The sequence below is a fragment of the Chelmon rostratus genome, chromosome 13 (genome assembly GCF_017976325.1).
Source record: "Chelmon rostratus isolate fCheRos1 chromosome 13, fCheRos1.pri, whole genome shotgun sequence".
NCBI classification, from domain to species: Eukaryota; Metazoa; Chordata; class Actinopteri; order Chaetodontiformes; family Chaetodontidae; genus Chelmon; species Chelmon rostratus.
In genome coordinates, this window is record NC_055670.1 from 16,745,321 (window position 1) to 16,764,696 (window position 19,376).

At 42.0% G+C, this 19,376-nt stretch overlaps 1 protein-coding gene across 1 annotated transcript in view; it reads right to left on the reverse strand.

Moving 5' to 3' along the window:
- Positions 1-19,376, reverse strand: part of LOC121616021 (E3 ubiquitin-protein ligase SH3RF3-like) — a 94,491-nt gene that overhangs the window by 6,503 nt on the left and 68,612 nt on the right. Inside the window, exons 4-8 of the mRNA XM_041950609.1 lie at positions 18,123-18,431; positions 16,738-16,853; positions 13,239-13,409; positions 9,043-9,323; positions 5,522-5,847 (exon numbers count right to left, since the gene is read on the reverse strand). Of these exons, the coding sequence (XP_041806543.1) occupies positions 5,522-5,847; positions 9,043-9,323; positions 13,239-13,409; positions 16,738-16,853; positions 18,123-18,431 (1,203 nt within the window). The remainder of the gene's footprint in view (positions 1-5,521; positions 5,848-9,042; positions 9,324-13,238; positions 13,410-16,737; positions 16,854-18,122; positions 18,432-19,376) is intronic.

Below are 19,376 nucleotides of genomic sequence, written 5' to 3' on the forward strand. Positions count from 1 at the left end.
CGGAGAGTGTGCAACTTAATGGCACCTGTAACGGCAGAGTCACGTTTTCCCATTCATGCTTGATTATGAAGATGCTGCGCCATACTGTCCATTCAGTCAGACTCCGTGTGATACCAGGAGGGCAAAACAGCTTTGTGTCTCTCAGTCATTGCAACGTGGATCAGTGCTGAGCATGCCTGAGCATAATTACATTTTTTTGTGTGTGTGTGGATGCATGAAGACTCCATTATCAGCTCCGTCTCCTCTTCAGCCATCTGTTTCCTTCATACATGGGCAGTTGGATCAAGCATCAGATTTTTTTGTGTGGTTTTTTTTTTTTTTTTTTTACATTTATTTTTCATCACTGTCTTTGCAACACTGTGATGGACAGTTGTCATGGCAACAGCACAGAGTTGTAAATATAGAAGTATATAACACGGGAATGGAAAACTCTCTGTTTCGTTATTGCAGCAGAGAGAGGGAGGTGCTTTTGAAAAAAAAATGGTTGTAAATAAACACAAAGCACCATAAAGGAGAGAAGCCAGAACATAAAGAGAGCTCTTGACCACACCAGCCTCCTCCATTATTGAATAAGAGACAAGCTAATTAAACTCTCTGCTTCCAAGAGAGGTGTTAGAAAATAGCTAATTAAAAGCTGAAACTTGTAACTTTGCGACATCCAAACTACAGCAAACACATTTTAATATGATCAGCGTGTCTCAGCAGCACTATGGAAAGCATCTGCAACCAGACTGCATGCAGACCTTTTAGTGTTTAACCACACACACAAAGACAATATCCTGAAACAACACAAATGCTGTGGACCTCACTGCATGACTGGCAGCTCAGGCAGCTTGTGTAAGTGCTGCTCACACCTGCATCTAGACTGCACTGAACACATGATGCAAGGATTGGTGTTCATTGGCACCTCTACAGCTTCAGATTGCAATCTACTAAGTCATAAAAATGAATTTCACCTGTTTGTGTCAAAATACAAAAATGAGACACATAACACACAAAAAAGACTCAATAATTACCACTTTCAATCAAACAAATCACATCCCTACATATAGATTAGCTGCCACATTACCAAAACCACATTTTCATTCCATTTTGTGAGTAATTACAATAAACATCTTTCCAACTGTTTAACATCAGGAACCCGAGCGAAGCTCATTTACATGGATTTACTGTTCTCAGCTTTCTGGTGTTTTCTCATCACTTTTTCTGAGCCTGTGAGCTCTCAGCTTTCACCACCTGATCGTGGAAAGACACTGTGTGAGTCACAGTCGCTCACACTGGAAGTACAAACTTTGTGACCTTGGAAGAAAGATCTCTGCAGTCGTCAATGGTAAATGACTTCTCTCTCTGTTGTCTGCATGTAAGAGTACTTCAAGCCATCTCGTTTCACCTCCTCTGCTCCAGTTTGAAAGATGATCACACAGGAAACTTTTTAAATATATTTTAAGCTTTTTTTTAACACCACTTGTTCTACTGCCAGCGGACGCTGCTGGAAAGGCCCTGTGGTCCGTCTGACCAGCCTTTGCAGCAGCCTTTCACTTATTGTTTACTTCATTTATTATTTTTGATTAATCAATTACTTGTAGAAAAACAGCCATTGTAAGTTCTGAAAGCTCAAGGTAACATTGTAAAATAGCTTGCTTTGAGTGAAAAACAGTCTGAAAAATCTGAAAAATGTTCAATTTCCGATGACATAAAAGAGAGAAGAGCAGCATATCCTCATGTTTGAGAGGCTTAAGCCAGCAAATATTTGGCATTTTTTCCTTGATAAATGACAAACAACTATAAAAGCTGTTTTTCTGCTGCTCAGCTCTACTCTGGTTAAACACTTAAAGTTGTACACATTCACAGTGCAGGAACTGTTCATTACTGTGGAATTCTAAAGGTTTTCTGTGAATAAAAGCCCTTAGTTGTTTTTTGGCAGCAAAACTGGGGCCTACTTATTAATCTAAACTGTAAAAATAAAAAGTGAGGCCATACAGGAGAATGTTTGACTTCCGCCAAACATGTTTAGTGCTAAATACAATCATTAAACCTCCAACAACAAAACTCACACAGCAACACTTTCTGCAGACTTCTTCGTAAATATAAGGGACAAAATCCTCTTGCAATATCTCATGAAAATCAATTCTTTAAAATGGGGAAACAATAATAATTCTTAGTTCCAGTGACCAGTTTTAGTATAGAGGTGGGACAGCACGGAAACAAAAGTGCTTACAAAGCAAGAGAGGCTGTATAAACACTTCGACTCAGCAGATCCACGGTAGAACACAAAAACAGCTCTCCAAATACCAGAGAGTCAGAGACAAGCATGTCCCTAAATAACAAGACCTCCTTATTTCTCACATGGTGTGGGAATGTGGAGCCTTTTGATTCAACTTTTCAATCCCAAAAATATAAATCAGTTTTACATAAATCTAATGGTGAATCACTGTCTGGAGTCTGCACCAGCTGAAATAAACACACATCTGCTTTGGCAACATTACGCTTCCTTCCTGTCATGCAAATAAAACTTGCTCGAATCTTAATTTGTCAGAGGGAGGAGAAGATGGAGAGGAAAATAACGACGAGTCGACGGGGAGAAAATCGTGGGATACATAGAGGGAGATTCGGAGAGTGAAAGAGGTCGAGGGGAGGACACAAAGAAGGTGAGGAAAGAGAAAGGATGGGGACAGCAGGGAAAGCAGAGAGAACAGAGGGATGGAGGAGGACAGTGAGAAGGAGGGAGGTGGGGGTGGCAGAAAAAGTGAATAATCACTCCCTCTCCTCTCTCATCTGCAGGCTTAAAGGCTTAATCTGCCTCCTGTGAGTGTGTGTGCTCGCCTGTGAGTGTGTGTGTGTTCATGACTGAGCCAAACTGCTGCTCCAGAATCAACCACCGGATGGCAGCACACACTCACAATTTAATCATGCCGGTTTAGTCTAACTTGGCGATGGAGGAGTGCCTTGCTCTGCAGCACACCGGCAGAGTGCTGAAACTGAACAGAGCCTGTAGTGGTATCTTTCTTCTTCTCTGTTCTTTTATTTTACACAGTGCGGCACAGGGTTGTTAGGATCGCTCAGGGTTCTCTCCAACCATCAAGCTAATTATTCTATTATTTATCCACCCACGCTCAACACTTTTTAAATGCTTTTAAGGTAAATTACAGAAAGAAAAACAACACTCAAAAAGAAAATCAAAAGAAAAATCCAAGGGTAAAATGAAGACAAAGGCTGTAACCACATCTGAAACGGGCTAATCTAATGTATCATGGCATATATTTTGCTTGATGTGCTTGCTCTCCCTGCTCCCAGCTGTCAGTTTGGTGGTCGAAAATAAAGAGTGCCTTTGGCTCAAGTCCAACATACATAAGTATACATTTTAATGCTATTTAAGAGTCAAATATGGGTCTAGTTTTGCAATCTAAATGCAAAAAGGAAGAAAAATGTGCTGTCACCAGAATAGAGTAGGTGTAAACAAAAGAGCACACAGTAAAATAAGGCTGTGTGACTCTGACTGTAAGGCCGATATTAGATACTGTTGAATATACAGTCAAACACAGTTTTTAAAGACATTTTTAGACTTTTTTGTGTTGAAATCTTGTGAGCACAGCCAACAGCAATTTATTTGGCGGCTGCCCTGCGTGCCCAGACTTCTCGGAAACAGTCTACAATCACATCTCAATGTCCAACGTGATGTGTGTCTGTAATGCTGGCTGCGCTCTAGACAGTGTGACAGTGTGTCGAACAGAGGTTATCCTGACGGTGTCTGCCAGACAGTTATCACAGCTGCTTCATCATTCCTCTGTAACAAAGACTGACTCTGCACGGCCTCATCGCCGCCCTGACTTCAAACCTGACGGTCCTGCTCTGCCAAGCTCAAAGCAACAAAGGTAAGGGCTGCGAATGAGGGCCAGAATATGATGATATTGTATTTTGGGACTGAGACTGACAGTATTTGTGTGCCAGTACTCCGTATCTTTAAATGGGATCTATTCAGTGACTCTGCCAAAATACTGAGAAGTGTTCTGGTTTTCCTCCAGAATTTTAATCCTGTCAAGGCATAAAAAGCTTCTGAAACGGCATTTAAATCATAATTGGATGCTACAAGTACAACTATGTGGCAAAATCCATATTGAGAGGTTGTTTTGGGGAGAGTAGCAGCTCATTAAGGCTGAGTGAGGCAGGTTATCCCTTAAGATTTATGGACAGCCGAGAAAAATCATTCCAAAGCAAACTAGAGCGATTTGAAAAATAATTAAAAAACACATTTTGTGATAAGGTGGGAGTTCTTTAATATCAGAATGACTTGAGAGGACCGACTGAGACAGCACTTTAATTTCCTTGTTTTATGAGATATATTCAGTACAGGAGTTATAATCCCAAATCTGAGTTCAAGCCATCTCTGAGTGTGACGATGTAAACAAGGCTGCAGCCTGCTGTTCCATAGTCAATGAGCTGTTTGTCAGCTAGCCATAGATTAGCTGTCCCAGACAGTGGAGCCAACAGTGAAACAAATCGAGCTGAGACAGATGCAAGCTTTCGGTGCCATCCTTCACTGTCAGCTCGGCCCGATTTAACATCCACGGCTTTAACGCCGCAGATCTCACAACATATAGGACGGCATTCAGCATTTGTGCCAGCTGCCTGGGTGAATGACACTTACCGAGGAAGGAGAGGAGTCCTGGCACATCGCAAGCACACACAACAGATTTCACGTTAACGTGTTTTCACCTGCCGTGGTGTTAAAGTTAATTAAAATACACGTATATCACGTGAGTTTTATTTACAGGATGAATAACCCGTCTGGGATCAAAGGAAGCGGAGGTTGCACCATGTAGATATTCTTCTTGCACTTATTATCTGTGTGGTCTGAAACAAGAGGGGGTTTGTGCTGTATAATATTTATAACAATTGTGCTGTATAATATTTATCCTTTTCCAAGCAAAAATACCAAATTCTCCGTGGTTCTAGCTTCTCACTTTTGAAGAGTTGCTGTATTTCTTTGTCTAATGTTCAAATCAATATTTCTTGCGTTTTCAAGTGCTGATCAGACAAAATCGGCTCTTTGAAGATGTCACATTGGGCTTCAGAAAACTGCAACAGGCATTTTTCACTATTTCTTACATCTTATAGACCACGCAAAGAAAATCATAAGCAGAATAATCAATGATGAAAATAAGCGTTAGTTGCAGCTTTAGAACGCTGCGCTCTTATTTCGCTGCTTTCAGATTGGCTGTTTTTCTGTATGTTCATGTGTACTGACATGTGAGATATGGCTTATTTTACATATTGCCCTCTGTAATACAAGTATCTATTACTACAATCAGCTCTTGATTATAAAGTACATGTGGAGAAAATTAATAGGAGTTGCATTGAAATAGCAAGACATGCAATTATTTTATTCCAGATAAAGCGCTCTGAAGACATGAGTATCTATTTTCACAGTGGACTTCTCACAGTAGAGTGTTGAATGTTGGTGCAACATGGTAAATCTGAAAACAAGCCAATGATTGTGGTTAATTGCGAGGACGAGGCTCACCTTCTCTGCTTTGGGTGCGAGGCCGCCCTGGGCGGGGGCGTGGGAGGGGCCCGGCAAAGGTGGCTGCAGGGGACTGGCTGGCTCCCCGTTGAGGAGCACCGCTGACACGTTAGGAGGCGTGAGGCAGGAGAGAGGGGAGGAGAGGGGCAGGAGGGGCCGTGAGGCAGGGGAAGAGAGGGGTGAGGGCCCTAAGCTGGGCCCTGGAGACACCATGGAGAGAGGACGACCCGATTGGCCGGGGCAGCGCGAGGGGGAGGAACTCTGAGGACGCAAGGGGGAGAGGGCCACTGCGGGGCGCTCTGGGCTTCCAGCAGGAGGACTGTGGACTAAAACAGACGCAAACATATGTGTGTTGGTAAAGCTGTGAGAGGCTTATGATGAGCGCAGTCATCACTTAGTTCAGAGAGGGAACATGACAATATTTCTGCTGCCGCATGGACACACAGTATGTGAGGTAATTAACACTATAATATCAAAGACAAACAATCCCTGGAGCCACACTACTGGATGGTTTTTCTTACTGTAATATCTATTTTTATAGACTGGGTAATGCAAATGCAACTACTTGACACACTGTTCTGCTTCAGTCTTAAAGGCTTAAGCATAAAGCTACAGCCACACATGTGCGAAATTAGAGAAGCATGTGAGCAAATTTCCATCTTCGCTTTGCGTGCAGCTCAACTTTGGTGAAGTTTGATCCAAATTATGTGTGACTGTACGCTAACAGCGGTAAATGCTGGTAAAGGCAGAGAAAAGCTGGAGATACAGTAGATTTATGCAATTATTTACAAATGGCTTATTCAAAAGAGCGGAGTCACTCACACATCTTTGGTCTACAAAAGGAGAACATGCAAATCTGAGAGGATGAGGTTGAAAACTCAAAGGACCTTGCTAAAAATGCGAAGAATAGAACATGCTGTGAATAATCTGAACTCAGCTTGAAGCCCTAATTCTGAACAAACCCCTTGTAGAAAAAAAAAACTGGCTGTGAGTTTGGAGCACTTTTGTCACTTTTGTATGAGGACATTTGGTGCTCATGAGGATAAAAGTACACAGAAATACACACCCACATAAGCATACAGGCATGCGCATGCACTCACATATGCACACACACACACACGCTGGGTTGCTAGCCACCTGCTCTTGTACACTGCAGTACTCAGGCAGAAATCCACAGAGAGGTGCACTGGTCATGTGATAAAACCACTAAACGCCAGAACTATGCACATACTTTATTTTGTAATGGAGACCAGATGTGTGTCTGTTTGTGTGTATGTGTGTGTGTGTGTGTGTGTGTGTGTGTGTGTGTGAGAGAGAGAGAGAGAGAGAGAGAGAGAGAGAGAGAGAGAGAGAGAGAGAGAGAGAGAGAGAGAGAGAGAAACTGAGGGAGAAATGGAAAGAGGTTGACGGAGAGAGGCATGAAGCTCTGTCATTACGCCTCCATAAAACAAAAAGCACAGTGATGTCATTCGGGTGTGTGTTTGCGAGCCTGTGTGTTCACTTGTGTGTATATGTACGTGGGAGAGCACATGTCTGTGTGTGTGTGTTATTCTTGGCAGTGTTCGCACAGTGTGTACTCGTCAGCCTCCCAAAAGAAACCTTGGCCATTATTTTCGTAGAGGGTGAAAGAAAAGATACAAAGAGGAGGAGAGAAAGGGGAGCTGCAGAGACGAATAGACTCTGAGTGGAGAACAAGGCCGATATGAGTTGGGCTTTGCACAGAGACAGGTGTGTGTGCTGTGCGCAGGTGTGTGCACGGCAGGCTCTCAGTAATATCTTGTGTGTGCTGTACTGTGTGTGCACGGTTTTGTATGTTTGATTGCATGTTGTAAAGCTGTAATTCTGCTAAATTATCGCAATTATTCTGAGTTACAATACGTTCTCGTAACTATTCTGCAACAGTGTCTGGTGTTCAGTGATGATTCAGTGGGTTCATGTAGTGCAGAGGGAAGAAAGAGTGTGGATGGGTGCACGCCATCTGCCTCCAACAACACCATCATAGAGTCTCACATCCAGTCTTATGCTTGTAGTCAGTCTTTGACCACTGTTCTCTAAATTTAACTAAGTGGTTCTAGTTGCTAACCTGAACTGTGCCTGAATCATACTTAATTGTCACATGAGAGTACTGTGTGACAAACTGCAAACAGTGGCAGCGAACATTTTGCAGATATAGACAACATGACCATCCTCTCATACACGCAGCATTTCATTTTTACCACACAACAACTCTGTGTGGAGTTTGCATGTTCATCTCTATTCTTCGTCGTTTTTCCCAACAGTCTAAAGACGTGCAGGTTAGAGCCAACAAGGGCTTAATACGCTGATAGTATAACAGCAATGTCCTCGGTTCCTATCACCTCTGTGCTGTCTCTCTATCTAATAAAAGGCAAAACGTAGGTGAGAATAGGTGGGATTTTTTCATTTTCTGTGATAGTTATAGACAACTGGATCGGATGGTTGCATGGAAAATAGTATAGGAATTGTAATCCAAAAGACATATTGTGCATATAACCAAATCTGTATCAATATAGATGCAATATATTGATATATATATATAGATGCATACTTTTCGTCTGTGGCTATTTTTCATGATTTACACAGTTTGGAAAGACTCTCTCCTGTTTCAACATCCTCATGCAGAAAGCGACCTTGATCCCATCCAGCACCTTTAAGACGAACTGCAACGCCTACCACGAGCCAGGTCTTATCTCTTAACATCGCTGGCTGACCTCACTAACGCTCTTCGGGCTGAATGGGAGCAAATTCCTGCAGCAGGGTTCCAAAATCTTGTGCAAGAGCTGACCAGAGGAGAGGAGGCTGTTATAGCAGCATGTTAATGGCCATGAGATGATTGCTCAACAATCTGATTTTACTGCCCACAAAGTTTTGGCCATTATGTGAAGGCGACCAACTGGATCTCATCCCTCTTGCTGTTTGAGCAATCATCCAACTTTTTGCAGCTCTGATATTTTTGCACATGAGTAACAGCACTGATAAAAAATGGATGTTAAAGAGGCCGCTGTGAGCATATGCTTGCAAATTTTTACATGGTGCAGAGGCTACTTGAATTAATGACTGATCAATATTCTATTATTCTGTAATCAGAGACTAAGGGGGCTAAAATGCTGCAAGGTCCCAAATGATCTGGACTCCTTTAAGCTGTCTTATCACCAGGCATGACATCACAAAAAGCATGAAGTTGGAAAAATAGATGTCTCCATGCGATTGAATACTTTACTAACTTTCTGTGGAGACATGCAACATGATTTTCTTCTCCTTTCACATTCATTTTCTTTCTTGGTCAAGACAATTATAAATCCTCTACTCACAGTGGCTTGGCAGGGCTGAGCCATTATGTTAATTCATGATAATTAGCCAGCATGTGATTGGACCTAATCAATAAACTGTTAAAACTGGAACAAGACTGAAATCAGCTTCTTCTGAATGTTTAATGAATCAACTGTTTAAAACCCATTATGTGTATTTCTACTATTGTGTGCATTTTTCATGTTTCTGCCTACCCAGCTGCATTGAGGTGCGTGCCTGGTTAACCGTGTGCTGACTGGAGCGCAGGCAGTTCTTCAGCTGGGCGGCGGCAGTTGGTGGCGAGGAGGCGGGACTGCCGGTGTTCACAGAGTTGTTTGAGTTCACCAGCGGGGTGGAGGGTCGTGACGAAGAGGGCCCAGGGGACCCTGGGGACGAAGGGTCGGGGATTTTACTCCCTGCCTGGCTGCACCCACTCCCTCCTCCTACGGGACTGGACAAACACGAGCCCCGAGAAGCACCAACTCCAAACGGAGCCCTGCAGAGGAGAGAGAGGGGAGAGGTATTGGTTTGTGATAAAAAGTAGCTGTATGGATGAAAATGTCTCAACAACTATCAGATGGATTGCCATGAAATTTGCAGGATGTCCAGAGGATGCATCCTAACAACTCTGTTGATCCTCTGACTTTTCCTCTAGCGCCACCATGAGGTCAATATTTGTGTGAAGGATAGGCTTGAAATTTGGAACAGACAAAAATGTGCCCATCATGACAAATACAACTAAAACCCTTGTTAGGCTGACTGAGCAGTCAAAGGAGGCAAATGAGGACAGCAGTGACGTTTCCTCTGAACTTTAATTTTCAATCACATCAGGTGCACCAATTCTGCCTAACAACAACAACACCTTCACCACACACAGACCACCCCTTATATAAGGGTGTCTGCTCACCTAATTGGCCGGCGCATACCATTTACAGAGAGCAACGCAGATATCTACACGCATAAATATACAGTAAAATTGACATAAACCCATGACCAAAACGACACACAGTCTCAATAATTATTTATACACCTAAATAGACTTAATAAATACCAATAAATATCTCACATAAATAGGTATATTTAAACAATCCAGTCAAACTCCCCTCTACCCACTTCCAACTTGTTGTTACCCTCCCAGAACTGATAAAAAGGTGTGCGAGCCCCCGGGGATTTCTTTTACCAGAACACCCTGGGAGAAGGAAAACAGGCAGAGGTAAGTTTGTGCATGGCACCAACAGCTTCTGATTTACCGTTGCTACTGGCTCTAGTGTGGATCTCACACTCTACTCAATCAAACACTTCACCATTCTTGAGTCAAACGTCACTGTGTGTTTTTTCCTCCTTCACAGGGGAACGACAAGGTGGACCAGCCCAGCATCACCACTGTGCACATGTATGTGACACAAGCCAACTGCAACATCAAACAATTAATAAATGTGTTTGTTAAAATATTAGGTGTCTATCTCTTGTGTACTCATATGTATGTAGCAATCTGTATATATCACATTAAACATCTTTACTGGTAAAGTAGACTATACTGATTTAGTAAGAGATTTAACCTGTAGCACTAGGTTTCAGGAGCCTCAGCTGCACTTTGTGTTTAGTGTTGTGCGAAAATTATGCTTGGAAACATGGCAGCTGTTATACCTGCTTATCACATGTCACACTCATCATTGTGTTACCATGCTGTGATGTTAGCATTTTACTTAAAAGCAATGCTGTGTCTAAGTAGAGCCTCAGTGTCGCTGCAAACTCTTAAGTTTTGTGTAGTGCAAAATATTAATACCTGGTATTTAGTCCGTTAAAGAAGAGCAGGAGCTGCAAAACAGCGCTCAGCACTCTCAAAGTGAGTGATTTCAGTGCTGTTACTTGGCTGGTGGATCGGCAGTCAGTGTCCTACTGTAACATATATGGACCTGCATGCTGCAGAGTGCTGAATGGCAGAACAGTGAGCTGAACATTATTGACTCCACGGTATTCACACTCTTATGGCCGCCCATCGACTTCCTGTCACACACATACAGAGTTATGGCTTTCTCCGTGTGTGTGATACAAACAGCACAACACACACACATTCTCTGCTATTTTGTGTGTGTTGGCTGTGAAACATGGACTTGCACAGGCCCATACGGATGTTTTAGGACGCTATCAGTAATTTCAGAAAATTTTATAAGAGGACAATCATCCTTTGCACCGAAACTGCATTCTTGAGTCCTCTTAAGCAGCATTACTGCCATTATGATACATTAAAAATCAGGATTATTGAATCCAGGATAACAATAATCCAAATGCATGAATACTTACATGGCGTTCTGATTAAATTGTCACACCGCAAGTTCATATCAACTGATAATAAATTCCACAACAAATATGTAAATATTCAAACTGCATTTCAAAAGGATTGACATGCCTATTTGGCCGCCTGGATTTGTTCTAACTCTACAATGTGTGTGTGTGTGTGTGCATCTTTGGCAGCCTCTCATTATCATATTGAGAAATTTCTGAGCTGCACTGCAGACAAAGGAGGGGGAGAGGTAAGAGGGAGGCAGGGAAGGAGAGAGTATGCTTGCGTAAAAATAACAAATTGCCTCTCATTTGATTACTCGCCCATCTCTCTCTCTCTTTGTCTTTCTCTCTCTCTCTCTCTCTCTCAGATTGCATAACTGCAGAATGTGAAGCAGCCATTCATATCCACTGGAGAGGGACACCTGCTGGTTTTGCAGCAGTTTCATCTCTTTGTATCATTTTCTCTTTCTTTTCGCTTTCTCGGTCTCCTCCTCCTCACCCCGCTGCTTTTTCAACTACCTTCTACTTCAATTTGCTCCCATTCTTCTCAACCTCTTTCTACCTTCTTCTTCTACTTTTTCTTTCTCCATCCCTTTCAGTCTTTTTCCCTTTCTCTCTTCTCTCACTTTCTTTCTTTCTTTGTCCTACAGTACCGTAAATCTCTCATCTTCTCACTATCTTTCTCGCTCCCATTTTTTGCCTTTCTATTTCCTTTCTCTTTCTATTATTCTAATTCTCCTCTGTCTTTTTCTTCTTCATGACTGCATCATGGAACAGAATACAGATGAGATGAACAGCCACTGCAAATGTTTTTGTGCATACGGGAATAATGAGGGTAATTAAATTGCCAAATATGATTTCAGCGCACTAATTTTTCTGTGTTATTTGGTTTTAACAGCTATGAGTTGCAGTGTTTAGGATGCCAAAAGTAACGATGAAGATGATGACAATAATTATGATCTGCACTGAGTATGTGGTAGCTCAACATTAGAAACACAGAGCCAGTATCAACTGCCTGTTGCCTTTGTATTTTACACTGTATTTAAATTAAATCTGAAACGACTTTGGGTTTGCATTGTCTCTTACAGCCAGTTTTCCATTGTTTTAATTTATGTCTTTAAGGGTCATTCTTTCAAAGAAGAAAAAAAAAGTAAACTTATTACATTTTTCCATTCTAAAACACAAAAAATGGTTTACAGAGATTTATAGGCCGTTCTGTAAGGAACTCTCAGAAAGAGCTACTGGTGTGACCACATACTTTTGCTTGTTTTAGTGGCCAGAGGTGAGAGCAGAATGGAGACACAGCAGGGTGCAGCGTGGAGTATAGGCTGAAGCAGGAAGAATAAATTATCAGCACGGGGAGCACAGAATCCGCAGATTGTGCCTCCACCAACTCAAGTCCAACAAATTGCCATTTGGGCGGGCCTTTGTGACAATAGGCACTCTGAGTATACAGAAACACAAGCGCAATTACATGCCATAACAAGTCGCAAATTTGCACTGCTCAGCCTGATCTGTATTCGGGTTTGGCTGGAGGAAACTGCCACGAAAAAAATTACAATGTAAATTGCAACGGCTGTGTTTGCGCTTTCACTGCCTTTGTGTAAGGACCAAATTAGGGGCTTTGGTCTGATTGTGTTGCACTGCTGGGTTCACATGACCAAACCAAATGAACTAAATAAAAGGTGGAGCACAGCTTTGAAATATCAGCTGTTTAAACTGCATGTAAAAATGAAGATTTCACTGGCTTCAGTGCAAAAACAGAAGGAAGTCCCTGACCACCTTGACCGACCCATCAGCCCTCTCACCTGCACGAGGTAGTTAGAATTAAATTTACAGTGCAAGTGCATTGTGGCAGGCAGGGATTAGTTATGTTGCAGAAGAACACTGTTGTTGTTTGAGGGATTAAACTTGTGCAGGTGCACCAGGCGCCCTGTATTTAAACTGTGGTCTCTCCAGCAATTCAGTCACCTGGCAAAGGAAGTGAGATATTTCACTTCATCCCAAACGGCACACGGTTAAAATGAATGCTATCTGCTTTTATCTGGATGCTTGGATGACATAGTTCCTTGAGAACACGACAGCACCCTCCACCCTTCCCATGCACAAGCCTAAACTCACTGACCTGGACACAGGGGTGACGTAGTTTCCTGGGAAGACACCGGAGGCAGCAGTTCTCAGTGAGGTGCCTTTAAACCATCCATCTTGACACTTCTCTGTCACTCGATACATCTCCCCTTTCCTAAGTTCAAGCTCGTCAGCCTTCTGGGGCTTGTAGGCGTATAGAGCCAGATATCTGGGGAACAAAGGCAACAGACAAAATGTAAAATCAAATAATAAAATCATTACAAGCCTGCAGGAACTATCAAGAAAACTGTTCACCAAATAGCAATTATCTCCCATGTGGATTAGCCCTAATACGTATTATGCAAAGTAAAAGCAAAGCTATTACAATTTCACAATGCAAAAACAAAAGAATGAATAAACAAATGAATGAAGATGAGCAAATCAGTGCTTTGAAAAGCAAGTAGAAATCTCTGTCAGTGTGTTAAGAAGGGAGGAGACAACACCAAATTTCAGGGTAAATAACTCCTCTGGTATAGCAAAAATGACTCAAGAATATTCATGACACCTTCTTTTTTTTAGTTGTCAGAACAAGTTGAAATTATCCTATTCGATTTTTTTCATTTCATCCATTTGTCAACAAAATAAATAATAAGGCTCTTGATGTGTATATTTTACACATCTTAGTTAGTTGTTCAACTGAAATGTACAGTGCAGAGAGACCAAAGAGCCTGCGCACTGTTGATGCTCCACCAACTCCTTTATGAGACCATCAAACAACATTCTCATCTACAATAGGATCTTTGTCGAGTCAAAGACAGGAAGTGTGCAGGTTGTTCCTCCCACCATATATCATCCATCTTCCCAGCGTGTTTCACGTCTGTTTTATGTCAGCTTCTTTTTAATGAAGAGGATGAAAGGGAAGGGAGGAAGCAACTGTAAATACAAACGTTCGTCAGATATCAGTAACTGGTCTCTGTTAGCATCTGAACTGAATTCATTTGGATGTTTTTAGCCAGTTAAGACAAGCTTATTTAAGTAAATCTGGATTGTTTTGAGAAATAATACATCATTTCTTTAAAGGCTCTGGTTTTACCACAACAGTTTAAACACAGGCACCACCACACCCATTGAAATATACCTCTTCATACAGGATTTGGAGATAAAGTTGTGATAAAAATACTCAGCATAGCAATTATTTGCCTTTATTTACCAGTTATCTGAGAATACATTCTCTCGTCATGACCTGGTATTTATAAATATGGCCTTTGGGGAGACAATAGTATGCATCTCCTGACATACATTCCTACTAGTAAACAACGTTAACCAGAATCAACAGCTTTTTGGGCTATATTATACTGCAATAAACTCTGAACTGCAACACAACTATTGAAAAAATCATCAGAGAAGAATGACTCACATCGAATCCACGATGCATCGCTGCTTTAATACTGCAGCTGTAGCCTGGGATTTATTAAAGTCTGAGAGAGAATTCAAGTCATTTCTCTCTGAGGCAGTAATGTGACCACCAGAGACTGACTGAACGATTTTCCCCTCCCACATTGTATGGCATGCTGTGAATGGGTGCCTAATCAATATGTCCTTGTTTACCTACACACCAGCAGATACACTGATGAATGCTGTACTTAACATCTTACTACATGTGACTATGTTTATGTGCCGAGTATTGAGCATTGCATCTGCGTTAACATATAAATGAGTTCCTGGTCGCTGGGAGACATTCGTAGTATTTAGTGCCAGACTCAGAGACAGAAGATGGTAAGACCACAGAGTAAACAAGGCCTATATGCGCTGCCTCGTCGTTGCCATGGTAACAGATGTGGGGACCGTCTCCTGTCTCCCCATGGCAACAGGAATAGTTGCCAGGTCAAGATGGAAACGTCCGACCTCATCAGTAGAACAAACCCACTTTGGACATGTATTAAGTGTATGTGTGTCTGTGTGTGTGTGAGTGGGTGCGTGTGCGTATGTGTGTGTGTACATGTCTATATATGTGTGTGTGTGTGTGTGTGTGCGTGTGTATGTGCGTATATGTAGTGCTGCTTGGAAGGTGATATTATTAGAACTGACAATGTTGCTGTATTTGACTCACATCCTGTGGGCAAGACACCAATTAGCAATAAACACAACACACATGCTCACACGCCTTTTTACTTTTATACTTATGAGGACATTATGAGGACATAATTTCCATAATGCACTCTCTGAACCTTCCCTAAACCATACACCTAATTTTAACCTTGAAAGAAGTGGGGACTAATCAAATGTCGTCACTTTCCAAAAATGTCCTCACTCTCAAGGTCTAAACCTCAAATTGCTCCGCGAACACAAGCGCACACACTCACCTTGAAGACATCTTTCTGGCAGTTACCTGGTAGATTAATTACAAGGTAAATTATAGAAAAGTCTTGCTCAGCGTTGGCGTCTCACCAGCCATCTGGATGTGACTAGTGAGGTTACAATTCCACAAGAATTTAATTGTGTTTGTGAGTGTGTGTCAGGTGGATTTTGGCTCTTAATCCACTCGAGAAATGATCAACCTGTGAAGTAATTTAAATCAGGAGCAAAGCCTCCAGCTACTGCCTGAGTAACCCTCCAACACTGTTTGTCCTGTGTAGTCACAAGGAGTCATATCATCCATCTACGGTAATATCTGTATGTAGAACATCTGGGCATATTTGAACAGATAAATTTAAAGAATTAATAAACTAGAATTACCGCCTCGGGGTTACATGCCCACGCCAACCAGTCAAGTTGCATTTCCATCCATATATGTGGTGAAGACTTTGAAGGAATTTAATTAAAACTATTAAGTGCTTTTTTTGTTAAAATGGAAGTTATCACTATATTGGCATGCAGTGATTCCAATGTTTTTTCCAAAGTTTGAAGAATTCCCTCGAGGCGTTCCTCAGACACCGTGCTCATGAGAATGGGACAGACAGACGGACAACCCAACAACATAATGCCTCTGTCCACGGCCGTTGCTTGAAAAGGCATGAAAAGCCACTGGGAAGCCTGAAGGGTTTAAGATGCTGATCATGTAATCGGATGTCTCACCCGTCTCTCTCCTGTAAACTGTTTGTCCACTATCAAATAAAGCAAAAACTCCTCCAAATCCCTAAAAAGCTTAAACATGGAAGCATGTTGTTATGAAAGCTTCACATATACTGAACTAAATGTGCAAAGACTAGGCACCTTATTGTTTGCTGTAGAATAAATGCATAGCATAAGCCGTGGCTGTGCTGTTGAAAGCCTTGTTATGAAACACTGATGGAGGCTTCACACAGCTGAGGGAAAGCTGTGTGACTGTATTTTTCCTTTCTGAGGGAGATTTCATCCTTGACCAGTGGAGGAGTAAATGTGGTTGCAGAGGTGGTGGAACGTGGCCAATAACTCTGGGCACCAAAGAGGAAATATTTTTAACGCTGCCAGGAGGCGGGTTCTGAAGTCGTCTCAAGCAAAGAACGAAGGGATGGATGGAGGGACAAATAAAAAAAAAAACAGGCCGCAGGTGGGCGAGCGCCCTGAGGTATACTCACATGTTGAGTGGCAGCTGCACCTTGGCATGGGCCAGCAGCTCAGAGGTTATGGATGCCACTTTGGGGGGCACCAGTACCCCTGCCGAAGAGGGAGAGGGACCCGGGTGAGCTGCATCCTAAAGACACACAGAAAGACACACGCATGCAGAATGAGTGCTTTCCATTTCAAATCAACATTACCTGCAACGTGTGGGCGTCCTGGCTTTTATCCAAAAACAAATTTCAACCAGGTGCGAATGCAGCCAGAGGTAATAAATGTAATTAAAAGCAATGTGTCTCCAGTCGCCAGCTACCAAAAGGAGGAAAGATTTTATTTACGTGGAATTGTCAGAGTAGGTGATCGGGAAGGAATTTATAAATTCTAGTGGAAACAGATCTGCTTTCTGTTTGGGTGTCGGACATACACTGAATTTGCTTAAAAAAGTTGACCTCATTAATTAGGTAACTCTAATTGTATTTGCATTTAATCTTTCAATTTCTTCTTATTGTTATATTCACTTATCTGGCTTGTCGTCAGTTTCTGCACCTTCTCATGTTAACATTAATGAATGATAATGTTATCATGTTTTAGCCATGTATTGCTACCTCCTAGCTTTCTTTGAGAATTAGATTTAGATTTTCGATGATTTTGCTCACTGTCTGCTCTTGGGTGTCTGTATCTTGGCTTCATTGTAAATGAGGCGTATCCTTCAATGTGTGTTCCTGGGATCTGGCACAATCCTTTGGGAAGCAGAAACATAATTGGCCAATATATTGTTATCAGACTTTTTTAGACTTTAAAATATTGATATTGGCTTTAAAGACCTACAGCCGTTGGGCTATAGGTGATAGTAAAGATCTTTTTTGTGTGCTATCAATACTCACTGAAAACTGCTGACTTGCTCCGAAAGGCCAAAGAAAAACTGTTTGTTCTCATGCTGGGTTGACCAGTTCGTCAACTAATCAAGATCAAGATCAATCAAGAATCAAGATGTAAGTGCAACACTCTCAACATATCAGAAGTGGATTGAATTTATTCAAATATAAATTTAATTAATACTAGAAGTAGTTTAATTACAATTAGAAGTACATAGAACCAGAAGTAATCAAGTACTGTGTAGTTTTGAGGTTGGGCCCCTGCATATGATCAGCTTATAAAATATGACACACAGTTAAAGATTCAACAACCAAACATTAAATAAAACAGTTAAAATCAGATCACCACCAACCAACATTAAAATGCTGCTTAGCACATTCACTAAATGATGAAATTACAAAAAGAACCATTCTTCATGACAAGTACTGTAATAATTCTGTACTTTTTGTCAGTATTTTCACACTGAGATAACTCTAATTTTACTCAAGTACATGATATGAATACCACCACTGCACTGCTGTTTGTGTACCTGGATGCGTGCAGCAGCCCTGGGGTCAGATGAGCTGATGAGGACTGGGTGGGAGATCTCCATACTGTGTCTGTTGTTGAGCTGGGCGGCCCTCTGGCTGACGGACAGCGCCGAGAACGAATGCCTCTTCTTGGCGTTTTTCTTCCCTTCGCCTCGCCGATGGCCAGAGCCGTTCCCGTTGGACGGGGAGGCGCAGGGGGAGGGGCCAGGAGTGCAGGGGCCCAGAGGGGCTGGCTCAGAGCTCGGACCTGGAACGTTAGTCGGCGTGGGCTTGTCGATCTCCATCAGCTGCTTGGCTGTTTCGTTTAACTGTGAGGAGAGGAGGGGAGAAGTTCAGGTGTCAGATTTCAGTCCTCAGTTGTTCACATCCACAACAACATCTCCAGCAAACGCAGGGAGAAGTGTGTTTGTGTGGCCTTTCCTCGCCTGTTCCTGTTGGCAGCTTTTCAAACCAGCAGCATAACAATCATCACTTACAACAACTGTTCTAGTGAGACTCTCTCTGTGTAACACACACTCTCACCGTCTCTCTTTGTCAAACACTCCCACACACAACTCAGCCAAACGCGAGCATCCCTCTCGCTTGCCAGGATCATTCTTTCTCTCCTCACCTTGGTTTCATTTCAGTTCGTTCTCTCTGGTTAAGTCTGACATGTTGAAACTTTTAGTTTTTTATTTAAGATAGAAAATAGTAGCTGTTGTTGGTTAACCTGTTAGAGTTGGAACTTATTTCCACACTTAAAATGAATCCAACCAACTCAATGTAATGCCAAATTGAATCAATAAAATCGCATTTCAATTAATCTAAAACATCCCTGGCTGGGCAACAAAGAAACGATGATGACAAATGAGAGACGCACAAACTCCTCCAAGCTTTCTTTCCTCAGTTCTTTTCAGTTCAATGATGCTTTCAGGAATAAAACGGCAGATTGTAATATTTCAGATTTAGTATTGTGTGCGATCAGTATCTTGACGGATTTCTGAATGACCGCAGCTTGAGATCTGCACACGGACAATGACGCAGCACTAAAAACAGAATGACAGAAAGCTTGTAGAGAGAGTAACACGATGAGGATTTGTGCAACCCACAAACGTAAGGGGTGGGTGACTTAAAGATCTGTCATCTTACCCTTTTCTAATGAGGACCACAATGGAAATAAGCTTTTATCTTTAATGTGTTTTCACCCTCAACTATTTTAATTGCATGTCAGGACTGGGTGATTGCCGTCTTGTATTTACTTTTAGTGCCACTAA